Genomic DNA, 14,510 nt, shown 5'->3' with positions numbered 1-14,510 from the left:
GTTTTCCAAAAGTTCTTAAGCACTATTTCACACACAAAAAAACAAATTATATGTTTATATATATATATATATGCTATGGTCTGATTGCTTTAAATAAGTATTTCTGAATGGAAGAGAAAACATTGGAATGAGCATACAGATGTGAATGTAATACAACTTTAATGTATATGAAATGTAAAGTTAAAATATAATACACAGGAATAGAGTTATGCAAAGGGCTTCCGTGTTAGCTCAGATGGTAAAGAATCTGCCTGCAAAGCAGGAGACTTGGGTTTGATCCCTGGGTCAGGAAGATCCCCTGGAGAAAGAAATGGCAACCCACTCCAGTATTCTTGTCTGGAAATCCCAGGGACAGATAAATCTGGCCGGCTGCAGGCCATGGGGTCACAAGAATCTGACACAACTTAGAGACCAAACTACCACTACTTTCAGCCCAGGGATAACTTCAATGTGTTCTCTAAATCCATTTTTAAAAAGAAAGAGGAAAAAAATGGAGATAATCTTTTGATATTTAAAGACAATGAATAGATTTTTATTCTAATTAATTAATAAGGTAAATATTCTTAAAGAATTAGCATAATCAGTTCTTTACGATTAAGTACTGCCTCTGCTTAATTTCAAATATTTTTATTACTTCAGTCATTTGACACTGTTCTCAAAGGAATCACCTTACTATAATTGGTTCATTCTCAGACATACATCTTTTCATTAGACGTTCATTTCAAGTTAGGAGTATTTATTTTTAAGCATTGCAGTTTAGAGTAATAGAAACAATATGGGATTAGGGTCAAAAGACTTGAGTTTGATTCAGAACTGATTTAGCTAGAGACCTTGAATGCAATGTAATGTTTTTAAGCTTCATTTCCTCTTTTGTGCAGTAGACGGAAAAATATATGTTTAACTGCGTTGTTTTGAGGATGAAATGAGATAATGTATATGAAAAAACAAGACTACTATTTACACACTTTATTATTACAGTCAGGAAATAACCGTACATAAATCATCCAGAATGAGTGCTCGTTTTGCTTTTTTAGATACCCAAGATAAATACACACATAATTAATGTGAGGGTCATAGAGCCATTTCTTTCTTGGAGTAACAATAACTTTATTGACCTAAACACTTCACCAGGGATCTGAGAAGTTGGAAAGGTTACAATAAACTTTCAAGGCTTAACACATGTTTTTTTTGTTGTTGTTGCTGTTTGTTTGTTTGTAGTTCGCTAGCAAAGTTAACAGTCCAACTCTTCACGCACCCCAAACCTGGCCATTACAAACAATTTTTAAATACACAAGCGTTAGCTGTGCAACTGTTTAGATTCTTATGTTTTACGCTATAGAGTGATGACTGGACACTATTAAAAATAACTAATGCTAAGACACCACACGGCACTGATCCACGGCCACCGCGCTTTGGTCTCGCATTGTTTTAGATGATGAAGGGGGCTCAACGCTGTGTCAAGTCACACGTTCAGAATTAGTTCTATATCAGAAGAGGCTTTTCTTTTTTCACCCTTTCTGACTCTAAGAATCTACCCAGCCCAGCAGAAAAGGGTTAAAGAAGTCCAGCAGAGGGGAGCAGTGCAGAGAGAGAGAGAATGAGTGTGCGAGAGAGTGTGAGCGCACAGGACAGAGGCGTCGAGTTGCGGAGCGGACTCGTACGCAAGTTCCGAAGGCCCGCGTGTCCGCGGTGGCTGGCCCAAAGGGGGCCGGAGAGGCTCGGCCTGAGCGCAGCGGGCAGCGCCCGGAGGGGCTCGGGGTCTAGGTGGGAGGGAGAGGGGTCTCGCGAGGGTTTCAGGGCGTGGCTGGAGTGGGGGGCGCGCGGCGAGTGTGCGCGGGTGTGCGCGCGCGAGAGAGGGCGAGTGTGAGCGCGGCGAGTGTGAGCGCGGCGAGTGTGCGGCCGCGTCGCCATTCCCCGTGACGTCAGAGTGTATTGTTGTGAGCGGGGCCGAGCGGAGCATCCCCGGAGCTGTCACCGCGGCGGCGGCGCAGTGCAAGCCCCGCACGAGCGAGCCCGGCCGGCGCCGCCCCCACCCCCGGCCTCGGCCCCGGCCCCGGCCCCGCCGCCGCCGCCGCCCCCGCCCCCGGCCCGCCCGTCGCGCGCCGCCGCCGCCCGCGCGCCCCCACCCAGCCCACCCCACCCCCTCGCTCCATCCCTCCCACCCGCCGCCCGCGCGCCTCCCCCCGCGGAGCGAGTGCGGGTCACCGGGTCACTGGGTCATTGTCTCGGCGCCCGAACCCCGAGCACCCCGTGGAATCCCCCACGTCATCAGCAGAACCATCAATGAGATGCAAACATGAAAGACAAGAGGAAGAAGAAGGACCGCACCTGGGCCGAGGCTGCCCGCCTGGTACGTACCGCCCCCCGCCCGCCGCCCCGCGCCGGCCCGCGCCGGCGGAGACGGCCGCTTCCAGCCCAAGCCGCCGCCAGCTCGCCGGGCTCCCGCTCTTTGTTATTCTGCGGGAGTGGGCTCGCCCGGGGGCCCCAGTGTGTGTGTGTGTGTGTCTGTGTGTGTGTGTGTGTGTGTGCGTGCGCGCGCGGAGGGGCACAGCGATTATCTCGGGGAGCCCGGCGCCCGCCGCGCCCGGGACCGCCCGGGACACTTCTCCCGGTACTTCGCTCTCGGGGTTCGGCCGTGCCTCCTCCGCCGGGGAATTTCCGAGCGCTCGGCCGCGCTCCGCTTCGCTCTGCCGCTCCGGAGACCTTTGTGTGGCAATTACCACTCCCTCCCGGCCCCTCCACCCCCCGGAATTCCATCGATAACTCTCCGTGCACGGTCTGTGTGGGTTTCGACGTTTGTGAGTTCATGCATTTCACACGTGCATGCCCGGTGTGTGTCCTACCCGGACTTGTGGGGCGTGTTGCATGTGGGCTCCGTCGTGGCGGCTCTGTGTGCCGTGTCGTGTGCATTATGTATGCACACTGATACGTGCAGGTTTTGTGTGGCTCAAGTTCGTTGGTGTTTGTAGGTATTGTGCTCAGCCCGATGTTTGTGTGTACATTCCGTGCACGTGTGTGCCATTTGTGAGTATGTTTGTCCGGGTGTGTGTGTGTGTTTCGTGAAGTTGAGTCAGTGTCATTTGTAGCGGGGGATTATGAAGAGTGTATAGCTAGGTGTGTTTCGCTGCTGGCTTCCTGGGCGGTGTTACTTCGCTGCTTTTCCTTTTCTTTAACCTTTCGGAGCTTACGTTTTAATCAGCGAAAGAATGTCTCTATAGAAATGCTGGTTGGCAGAGGGGCGTCGGCGTCTTTGGTTTGATGTATGTGTACGTGTGGGTTTTTCTCTTTTTTTTTTCTTCATCTTCTTTTAACGGACAGCTGTAAACGGTTTTTTTTTTTTTTTTAAGGATATTTCTGTACAGTGTGTCTCACGGGAATGTAAGGCATAACATTTGAAGCTTAGCCTTTCAGGCTTTCGGTTGCATAAATTAAATATTTATTCACCAACTTACTATCTGTTATAAATTGACCAAAAGAAAGCAGGCTGCATGCAGCGGGGGTGGGGGTGGGGGGAGCTGAAAACCCCAGGATATGTTACTGGGTTGACTTTTAAAGATTGTTTTACTATAACTGTGGTCTTTTCTTTCTTTTTTTCTTTCTTTAAGCTTTTGAGTAACTACATCATGTTCAAGGAGAACATTTGTCAAAAGTAATTATCTGAGTTTGGTTGAAGGGCCTTGCTGGTATGTTTCTGGATTCTGGCAAAGGGTTTTAGATAATTGGCCCTATTGCCCTGCGCAGAAGTGACAGAAGTCCTTCTTAATTGCAGTCTAGTTATTGGTAGCTGAAGTGGCCGGGCCCCTTTATTCATTTTTAATTTGTAATAGTGTATGCTGTGATTTCTCTCTTTATCTGCGGTCCTGTTAATCGCTAAACCACTCAGTCTCCGTGGATGAATGGGCAGGTAATAGTCATTCTCTAATGAACTGCATCTGGGAGAGTGAACTTATTTGTAAGGAATATGTGAAAAGTAAGCAGTGTTAAGTAAATGCCAGATTGATGTTATCACTGGATTTTTGCTCGAGCAGAGTAGGTTATTTATTGTTTGCTCAGCCATTAATTCAGAATTGTGTGTGTGGGGGGGGGCGGGGGGTTGTGCACCGCTTCTGAAAATGCATTATTCCAGTTCCTTGGAGTGGCAGTCAAGTATTATTATAGAGCTTCGGTGTATGTATTTTAAACATGTGAACAATGAGTTGATTTATAAATATTTTAAAATGATGGTTCATGAATTAGCTATATCTGCCTGCAGAGAATTCTTAATAAATAACAGTATTCTGATGGAATTTAAAGCTAACCATTTGTAGTCAATCAGTATATGTTGCTATTCTTGAAAGTACTACACTTTATTTGATTTAATTGTCTTATAGTGATAAATCTCGAAATAGGTTTCAGAGTTACATGTTTTTTGTTAAAAGTTTCATTTTCCTCTTGCAAAGTTCATTGATGGGAAAAGACACACTAGGAGTCATCAACACAAAAGAATTAATGATAGACCAGATGTCTCTGTTTTAACCAGACATATTGAACTAGTAGTTATGGTAATTTTTCAATTTGGTTCAAGTTATTTTTCCCCTGGTAGTTGTACAAATGTGTATGTATTCAAAATGTTGACAGTTGAAATAAAATACTGAATAAAGGAGCAAATAATTGTTACTGTAAATATCTTTTTCAGAAATTTGCCACTTATAATGGTGACTTATGATCATTCTTAACTTATTTGGTAAAAAAGGAGAAATGATTCCACTTGGGTAATAGTGACAATTTTTCATGTTTTCTTTATGGTTATGTGAATGCATATAGACACACTCTCTTCCAAACTTGCATGAAAAACATTTTTACTCTTAAAAGTGATAGTATTATACTCAATGGAAAAAAATGCCTTTTTTTGTGTGCATTTCTGTGATAGAAGTCCTATTTTATATTTTCACACTGCCACTGCTGATTTTGCTGTGGTGGTGGTAAAGAATTTTTAGCCTTTTCTCCATCAAATGTTAAACCAGATGTCTGATTTTAAAACTAAAGACTAAAGATCGATAGAAAATATGCAGCTCAGTATGTGGTTCTTGCAATATATGAACTGAAGAGAAAGTATCCAAATTAACATTAAGAATAATCTTCAAAAATATGCCATGTATACTTTTATATATCTATATACATATGTGTATATCTATATATATATGTACATATATATATTCTACTGGTGTGTATGTATGTGTGTTTGCATGTGATTATCTTGAATGGAAAGGTATCAGGGCAGAGGAAATGCAAAATAGATTTTTTGAACTGAGACCAAAAGCTTATATTGAAGTGTAGCTTGGTATTCATTTTTAAGAAAAATGTATAAGGGAGAGCAGTTCTTTCCAGAGTAACTTAGAACTTCCCTTCAACAACAGAATTTTGATTTTCTTTCTTTGTAAGAAAAGTATCCGGCATCCAAATCTGTAAACTGAGTGGCAGCTCCAGGGATTTTGTTTTAGATGGAGATGTAGCTATCAAGCTCCACCAATTTTCTCGTAGAAGTATGTCCTGTTTGGATGTGGTGGGCTTGTTTATCTTAGGAAAGGAGGACTGGTGGCATAATTCCCCTGTATTTTCAGGAATGTGGTGATTATTAACAGGCTGCCATTTTAAAATAGTAATATGACATCTTTGCCCCCCCCCCCTTTTTTTTTCTTTCTGCCCTGCATCAATTGCAGAAATTTCAGCCCTCAGCCTCTCCCCCCTCCCCCTCGGCCTTCTGCAGTTGTGGTGGTTACTTAGCGCAGGACCATTTAATATGGAGTCTGCTCCCAAACCAGATGCATTTTCATCTGTTTTATCTGCTCGTCTAAGGTTGTAGAGTCTCAGAGGATCCCACAATCACATGGAAGTGTCTTCTGTCTTAATATTTGTAGCCCACAATAAGAATAAAAATCAAAACCATAACTCATGTCGAGCTGGGGCTTTGACTTTAATCCTTTTGACTTTTATCTCAAGTCTTCACTCTGTTACTATAAATACAGTTTAAACCATTGTGAAAGGATCTTCATGCTTCTTTGTAAAAAATGGGGATTTGACAGGACTTTGTTTTACTGCACTAAGGGGTTTCTTTGTTACTGGCTTAACACAGAACATACTGTTATTTATATATTTAGTCTAGGTTAATTCTCTCTTTTTTTTGACATGCAAAATTGTTGTTGCTTTGAGAAGTGCTTTTTGATAGTTTCATCAGTTTGTTCTATAGGGAATGCTGCTGTTAAGATAATGGTTCAATGTATTAATTTGTTCCCTGAGTTTCCTTCTATTTGTTTTGTTCCTTACAATCTTTGTTTAGTCTCACTGGCACCTGAAAATAAATCTTAACAATCTTCAATAGCTTTGTGCTTGGTAACATGGCTGATTTATTTGCTTGTGGTTTAGATACATTCACACAGATAATGAATATCAGTGGTTTTTTTTGGGGGGGTGGGTGGGGTTCAAGGTGACCTTTGGAAAAAATTTTAATGGCAAATTTGCCTCATTGTTGAGAAAAAAGCAGGCACATATTCCTTTATGCCCTAGCAGAGTTACTGAAGGTTTTAAGTAAATTGAACTTTTGTAAATCATACTGTATTAAAAATTAAGTAGGGGCTTATTAATTAAAGGAAATCTGTGTGAATCTTTTGCGCAGTGAAGATTCTTTTGCATAATGCATTATATTCTAAATAAACTGTTAGGTTTTTATCAAATAAAGCTGAATGGTAATGGTAGCTGTTAAACTAGAAAACAATTCATAATTGTTGATTTACTGGTTGCCTTGCCTTTTGTCTTTGTATTTTAGAAATAAATGTAATTTTTCAGGGGTGATAAACGTAGGGTAGAGCAGAGAGCATTGGTCTTGCTTTTGGCATTTTTTCACTGTGTTGGTGGTGCTTAGATTTTAGGTTAGGACCAGGCCTTTGTAAGAGCGAACATTTGACTTGTGATTTGGGGTAAGCCCCAAAGGTGTACATGAGCATAACTGTGAGAGTGATTACTGGTTTAAGAGACTGGCTGATGTGTTTGGCAAATGGAATTTTATTTTCAATAGCTTACATTTCAGTTGGCTTGCTTCAGCTGTTTTCTGTGATTCACACATAGCATCATTTCTTTATGTCTGTATCATCATCTTTCTTTCAGATATGGAACCTAAATTTTCATTTTGCAATTTCAAAGATGGAAAAGAGTTAGCAAGCTCTGTGCCTCTCTAGGAAAAAAAGAGTTTCAAGTTGGAAAAAAAATAATGAGGGATGTGAACTTGGGGCAGTGTATAGGTTGTTAATTTTTTATTTCCTGCTGACATGAAAGAGAATTTTAAGAATTCTTTCTTAAGTTTTTCTCTCTTTGACAAATTCTTTGGTCACAGATGAGCATATGGTAGCTTTTAGACTTGTAGAGTTATACCTGTAAAGGAATTTCACCACAGAACAACAAACTGATAAAATAATTCAATTTAATTTTTAATAATGTAATCATTTAATATGTCACTGAAATGCATTGGAAATGTGAAGTTTAGTCCCTAAATATTCTGAGGGCTCCTACATAGCATATGGGTCAAATGCCAGGGGCAATCCAAACTTGTATTCTGAAGAAGTGTAGAGTTTAGTGGGGGAGATGAGCGAACCTGGAGGGTGGCTGAGCAGACAGACACCATCCTTGGGCATTATCACATGGATGATCAAGAGGTGCTAGTTTATAGATCTACAGAAGGGAGAAGTTGACTGAAGAAGCTTGATTTGTCCTTGAAATATGAGTAAGATTAAACAGGTGATGAGAGAAACTTTCTAGGAAAAGAGAACTGTATGGACAAAGGTGTGGTGTTAGGTGAGAGGAAGTATTCAGGGGACAATGAACAGGCCAGTCTAGAAATCTCAGAAGACTTGAGGGGAACTTGCACTGCAATAAAGTTGAAAATTAGATTGTGACTCAATTGGGGAGGGGTTTGAAAAGTCATTTTAAGATAGCTGGACATTGTAAGTTGTAGCATGGGGCTGATGGGGTAGTGGGGTAGTAGAAACACGTGTACATACATACTCCCAAATGACTATTCCTTATAGAGAGGGGACTCTGTTACTTGGAGAATCTGAAACCAAAATTGATGTTAGAAATATTTTATTTAAGAAAACACAACTTTGTTCTGTGTCATAGCCTTCCAAATGAGGAAAAGTAAACATTAGTAAGTATTATACATTGCATTTGTAGAAAACATATACAGAGCACTCATTTGCTGAATATACTCTCTTGAGATCCGTGGGTAGCTGGGGTTTGCTCAGTAACTCATTCTCCTGGTGTGTGGTTTAATGATGTAGCCAGTATCTTCACTTTGTTTGTAAGGAGCAGGGCTGGCCTAAGTCCTTTGAAAAATTATGTGCTGTCTGATATTTTAAAAATAATACAAGCATTTTAACTGATTAAATTTAACTGATTTGTTGCATGGAGGCATAGGGAGGACGTAAGCCTCCATCAGACTTACTGACCATCTTTCAGATTGCCTGTCTTTCATTTCCTTCTCCCCCCATTTTTTTAAGCATCAAAACTTTGCATGGCTGCTGCTGCTGTTGTTAATTCATAATTTAAAATACACTCTCCCCCACCCCTGAGGTACTCTGGAGCAGATCCTGGCTCCTTCCTGGTGGGACTGGAAGGAGGGGCATCTGTATAGAAGGACTTTCCGCTATTTGCCAGCACTGAGAGCCTTGATTGTTCTGCCTTTGTCCCTGCACAGTTGGTAGCTGTGGAAATCTAGCCCTGGCTGAAACTTTCCCTGAAGAGCCCTTGGGGAACAAATAGAAACATTATATGATTAGCCACATTGTTTTCATTATTAAACAAATCTACATAAAAGGGTAGCAATTAACAGCTTTATCTGCCTGAACTTAGACACCTATCTCTCCTCTTCCCTCCCTAGTCCCACTTGAAACGGGTAACAATTAACTGTTGCTGGTTTTAATGTCAGCAACTGACAACACCAAACTGGAAATAGGCACTTCTCCTGGTTGATTGACATGTAGCCCTCTGACACATTCTTATGTAGTTTTAGGGCAAATTCATGCCCTGGGGTTAGAGCCAAAGGGCTTGTCAGAACACTGACTTTAATAGCTGCAATATACAACTTAAATGACATCTAAGACCTTAGCTTCAGTGGATCTTTTAGAATCTGAGGAATTCTCCAAGGCAGTGGAATTTATACTTAATGGACAAGCTTAGGACTTGTAAGATTTTTGTCCAAGTATATAGATGTATAATTGACTTTATGATACAGTTGTTTATATCAGTTTATCTGTAGCATACATTAGTCCATTAACTTAATGATTTTTAAAATAATTTTGAAATTGATTTTTTTTGGCAAGTGTTCTAATTTTTTTTTTAGCTAATCCAACAGTTGATTTCTGAGTGTATGATTTATGACTTAACGAAGGGAATGGGAGGGACCCTCTTCATCTTACTCAGAGGACAGATGGTATTTTCAGGATTGTGTTAACTTTCATGTAGTGAAACCTGTTTTAATGAATTCAAGAAATTAGAAATTGAAATTGGGTCTTTGGGCTTGTTTTCCAGCTTAGTCATGAAGAAGACATGATATATAGTGAGGCTGTTGGTTTTTCTTAATTTTTTTTTAATGTCCGGAATAAATGACTACACATGTAATTTGTGCGTGTATAGAAACCTCGTTGACATGGCTGCAGAACTAAGTCCATGTCTGGACCATCAGGACTCTGTATTCCCCATCACCACCCTCCCCTTCCTCCCCCTCCTTCCCATGCACACACAACACACACTCATTATTTGAAAAATTGTTCATAAGAAAATCTCCTTGCTTTAAGATATGTGTTGTCATATCTTCAAAATCTCACAATCAGGAATTGTCATTCCCGAAGTCCCTGTTTAGTCTACTTTGGTCCTCTTAATCTCTTCTGAGTCAATTCTGGAAATTCAATTAAACATTCTGAATTAAACTTTGATATTTTACTGGTTTTCTTTGCATCGCGATTGCTCTTTGCTGCTTGCTGTAGGGTCTCCTCTCAGTTTCCCTCGTCATGTTGCTATATCTCCGAATTATGTCTCCCTCCTTTTCATTCTCAGTTTTCTCCCTCTCTTTGAGCAGTCTCACCCACTTCAGTGGCAGGTATCCCAGGACAAGACTCTAGCTTTGATTTTTTATTTAAATTTGGATTTATACTAACAATTTTTATTGTTTATCTCCTTGCACTATGGATATTCCAAATGACATTCATCCAGTTCAGTTAAATATTCATTGGCGACCTCCCACAAATGTGCAGTGCATTGGGTCCACAACAGGAAAGGATATCATTCCTGTCTGGAGGGCACTTACATGTATGAGCATAAATAATGTCTGTGAAGGGTGGAAATCCTAACTATAGCTCACATTTAGCTCCTCCTGTTTTCATTCTCTGTGTTTTACAGAGTGCTGACCTTCCAACTAATTCTGAACCTAATTTGGGTTTTCCAAATTTTACTTAGTGAAGCTGTATTAATCTTTCTCAAACAGATTTGATCTTACTGAATCATTCCTCTACTTATAGTTTTGTGATTACCTTTAAGTTGAAGTTCGGCAGGTCATGGGAAACTCATTTTAACCTTAGAAATCCTTTTTTAAAAGTGATATATGATTGTTCTCCCTAATAGTATCAAGAATTTAACATGTTCTATCTGTTATACATCACACCAACCTTCCCATCATGTAGTAATTTCTGCAGCCTTACATTTTTTTAAAATTCTTTTAAAACACAGAAGTTATTTTTAATATGACATAAATTAATAACATTTTATTAACTTCCATGCTCAACTTTATTTCTCATATTGCATTCACTCTAAATTGCCTCCTTTAACAGCTTTTTTAAAAAATTAATTGAGGGTCTCTGGGTTCACAGGCTTTGCATTTCTGACATGTTTTTGTTTGTCTACCCCTTAAAAACTGTCCACACCTTAAAATTTTGATTGTTAAGCTTTTGTGTTTTAAGTTAGTTCCAGACTCATATGAAGTTATAAGAATTAAGAAAAAGTCCTTCCTTCCTATTGGACTTAAGAAAAAGTCCAATCCTTCCTAATCATCCATACCCTTTCCCCCAGTCCCCCCTGTTTTCATAATTTTAATCTTAATGTAGTCAAGATTGGGTATACAAAAAAAAAAAAGATCAGGTGTACAAAGTGATCAACCTTGGTTTTTAGGAAGTATTATCCATCAAATGTGTGGATTATAATTCAAAAAGATTTTTATTCTCACAAAGTTCAGCTCATCTTCCATTAGAAAATAAATGGAAAAACTTGGAAAAAATTAAGTAGGAAAAAATTAAGATATTCTATGTTGCTCTCACCTTTAAGTGATAATTTAACTAGTTATAAAAGTCTTAGTTGACAGTTGCTTTATCCTTAGTATGTTGGAGATGTTTCTTCCTTATGTTTTTGCATCAGTGGTTGTAATGTCTTGTCTGTGATGGGTTTCATTGTTACTTTTTAAAGAAGTAATATGCTTTTTGTATCTGAGAGTGTTAACATGTTCTCTTTATCCTGAAGTTACGTTTTAATGCTTTGTCTTAAATGTTTGTCTTTCTGTTATTATGCTTGGTATCTAGAGTTTACTTTTTAGTGTGTGCATTTAGTTGCTCAGTTGTGTCTGACTCTGTGATCCCATGGACTATTGCCAGCCAGGCTCCTCTGTTCATGGCATTTGCCAGGTAAGAATAGTGGAAATAGTTGCCATTTCCTTTCCATACTTTTCTTAAAGAGTAAACTTAGTTGTTGCCTTTTTGTACTTTAAAATTTTAATCATGTTTTGGTATAGAACTTATATTGTCTTGTGTCCCCAGCAGGCCATGAATTCTTTGAAGTCTTCTAAGTATTCCCACAGCATCTAATGGTTTAGTTTATGGGTTAGCAGTGATTTAAATACAATGTGGAAAGGACTTCCCTAATATGGAACAGGATACAGCAGTGACTGTGCTGGCTTGGCTGGTCAGAATTGTGGATGGCAAGCAACAGAAACCACTTCTTGCTAACTTAAGTGTAGAAAATTGAGATTTTTTTGGAGACCATAAAGTAGTTTATATAGTCATCAGGAAGTCATCACCTTCTTCTTAAAAAAAAAAAAAAAAGAAGGTTGGAAAAATCAGCAGAGATGAATAGAGGATGAGCAGCAGAAATACACACAGTCATGCTGCAAGATCAGTCTACTTGGACTGTGGCTGTGGACACCACTAGCACAATAATGGTCACCTCTGTGACTTAGTGCTGACATTGGACTCTGCTGTTTCATATGAATGTATTATAGTCTCCTCTGTCTTTGCATCCAAGACTCAAGATTCAAATTCACAGGCAGATGCATCTAATTGTCAGACTCTAGTTCCCAAGTCTATACCTTAGCTGCTGAAGACTGATGAGAAGGTGTATGTGGCCTCTTCACCACTGTAGTGGAAGCATCTATGTTTATATATTCATAGTGGCAATAAAGCCAACTGAAGATTAAAACTGAATGCCCCACCTCTTTCCATCACCTGCTCTCAGCAATTCTGCTCCCCAATTTTCTTCTCTCAGTGAAAGCCATCACCCTCTCTGTAGTTCCTCAAACCAGAAACCTTCTTGTCAGCATTAATGCCCTTTTGTATTTTTTTTCTTTTTATTCAGTAATCACTGAGTTATGCCAGTTTTATTTCCTTTTCTTCAAATTTTCAAATCCTTGTCTTTACATGCTACACGTATCCATTTCCACTGTAATTTATCTTGACTCAGGCAGTGTATGGGTTTGGGAAAGAATATAGATTAATGACAGGCCTAAAAGTCAGGCAGATTTATGTTTGAGGCTCATTTCTGCCACTTACTATGTGTTTGACCTTGGGCAAATTATTTAACATCTCTCAATTTTAGTTCAATTGTCTATTATATGGAATAATGGCATTACAGAGTGGTTGGAATATTTAAATAAGATAACGTGCATAAGGTACTTAAGTACAGTGTCTGACATTAGAAGGTGCCAGTTAATGTTTTGCCTGGTAGTTCCCATCTTCTCATTAAGTTGATACAACAACCTTGTAAGTGGTTTTACTGACTCCAGACTTGCTTCCACTCAGACTTATTCTCCTTATTACATCCACAGCTGCTTCTTTAAAGGTAGAACTGGTTCATGTTATCCCCCTGAGCCTGACTAAGTTGCTATAGGAAACAGATGGCATTATCTTATAATGAGTGATTAAAGAAAGTTAGGGCACAATAAAAGAAAAGAACAAGAGATAGACAAATCAGGGATATTACCAGCAGAAGGATATTACTATTCTTAGACTTGAAGGGCCAAGGAGACCAGAGAGCGGTTACTGCAGAGATGTGGGCTCTGATTATAGAAGGATCAGAAGTAAAACATAGCCAGCACCATCACCCCTGCAAGGGGGAGAAGCATGCTCATTGTCATTCTGATTTCACTCTCCTTCCATCTTCTGATCTCCAGTTGGTGCCTCCTAAGGCTGAATCCATGTATAAGTCAGAAGACACAGGACTTCCATTGAGGAAATTCATGGTTGTCAGCCTACTGGCATGAAGCTGAGTAGAGAAGAGTAAAAATTGAATCTGGAGCTGCTAATGGGGCATGCAGAAAACATCTCTTTTTCAAATGCCTTTCAGTAGCTTCCTGTGATTCTAAGAGCATCATGCCCCTTGTTTCAGGATCCTTCAGGTTTGTCCTTTGCATACATCTCCAATTTCGTTGCTTGATTCTCTCACCATTGGCATTTTAAACACCTTAATATAAAAGTACTGTTAGATCTTTGAACTTATCATACTGCCCCATATTTTGTCTCAACTTTGTACATGTTCCTTCTCTTTGTAAATCTTCCGTCCCTCCCCTTCTCTTCGTTTTCATCTGGTAAATTCTTAACACTCCCTTCAGAGTTCAACTTCCTTTAAGAAGTTTTTGTATGTCCCCAAAGCACTTCATAGTTGGGACTGTTATTATAGTTACTTGCTTACTCTCTTATTTATAATTGTTTCCTTAGTACCTGATGTACTATATCAGGTTAAGAGGGTGCTGATTATAGTTGAATAAAGTGAATGAGTCAAAGGAGATTTTTCAGAGGAGCTTTTATAGCTAATTTTTTTTAAGCTTTCAGAAGATCTGTAGAACTATAAAACTTATCTCTTCTTGATTTATTTCCATGTCATTGCTGAATTGTCATTGTACAGCCTAGAGAAGGGATCTGATTTTCTGAGACTCAGTTGGACAACTGATAGGTTTTGAAAAATCTGTGTGCACTATCAATTCACTAGCCTCTTTTATTATTTTGGAATAATTTGTTGAAGTTAATGGCAATGAAAAAAATATTCAGTTCCTGCCATTAATATGTTACGTACCCTGTGAATACAATAAAATATGGAACTTGACCTTTGGGAAATTAACATTAAAAAAAAAACACAACCCTTGAAGCCCAAGAGATACTTTTCTGTAAATTTTAAGTTGCAAAGTTTAGGAGAAATTCAGTAACATAAAAGTAATCTTTTATGTTTGA

General features: G+C 39.6%; 1 protein-coding gene across 1 annotated transcript in view; it reads left to right on the top strand.

Moving 5' to 3' along the window:
- The window catches only part of ASXL3 (additional sex combs like 3, transcriptional regulator), a 198,720-nt gene continuing 186,493 nt past the window's right edge, over positions 2,284-14,510 (top strand). Inside the window, exons 1-2 of the mRNA XM_018039352.1 lie at positions 2,284-2,487; positions 2,568-2,798. Coding sequence (XP_017894841.1) covers positions 2,284-2,487; positions 2,568-2,798 — 435 coding nt within the window. The remainder of the gene's footprint in view (positions 2,488-2,567; positions 2,799-14,510) is intronic.

This window comes from Capra hircus, chromosome 24 (genome assembly GCF_001704415.2).
Source record: "Capra hircus breed San Clemente chromosome 24, ASM170441v1, whole genome shotgun sequence".
Classification (NCBI taxonomy): domain Eukaryota; kingdom Metazoa; phylum Chordata; class Mammalia; order Artiodactyla; family Bovidae; genus Capra; species Capra hircus.
This window is presented reverse-complemented; position numbering and strand designations above follow the sequence as displayed.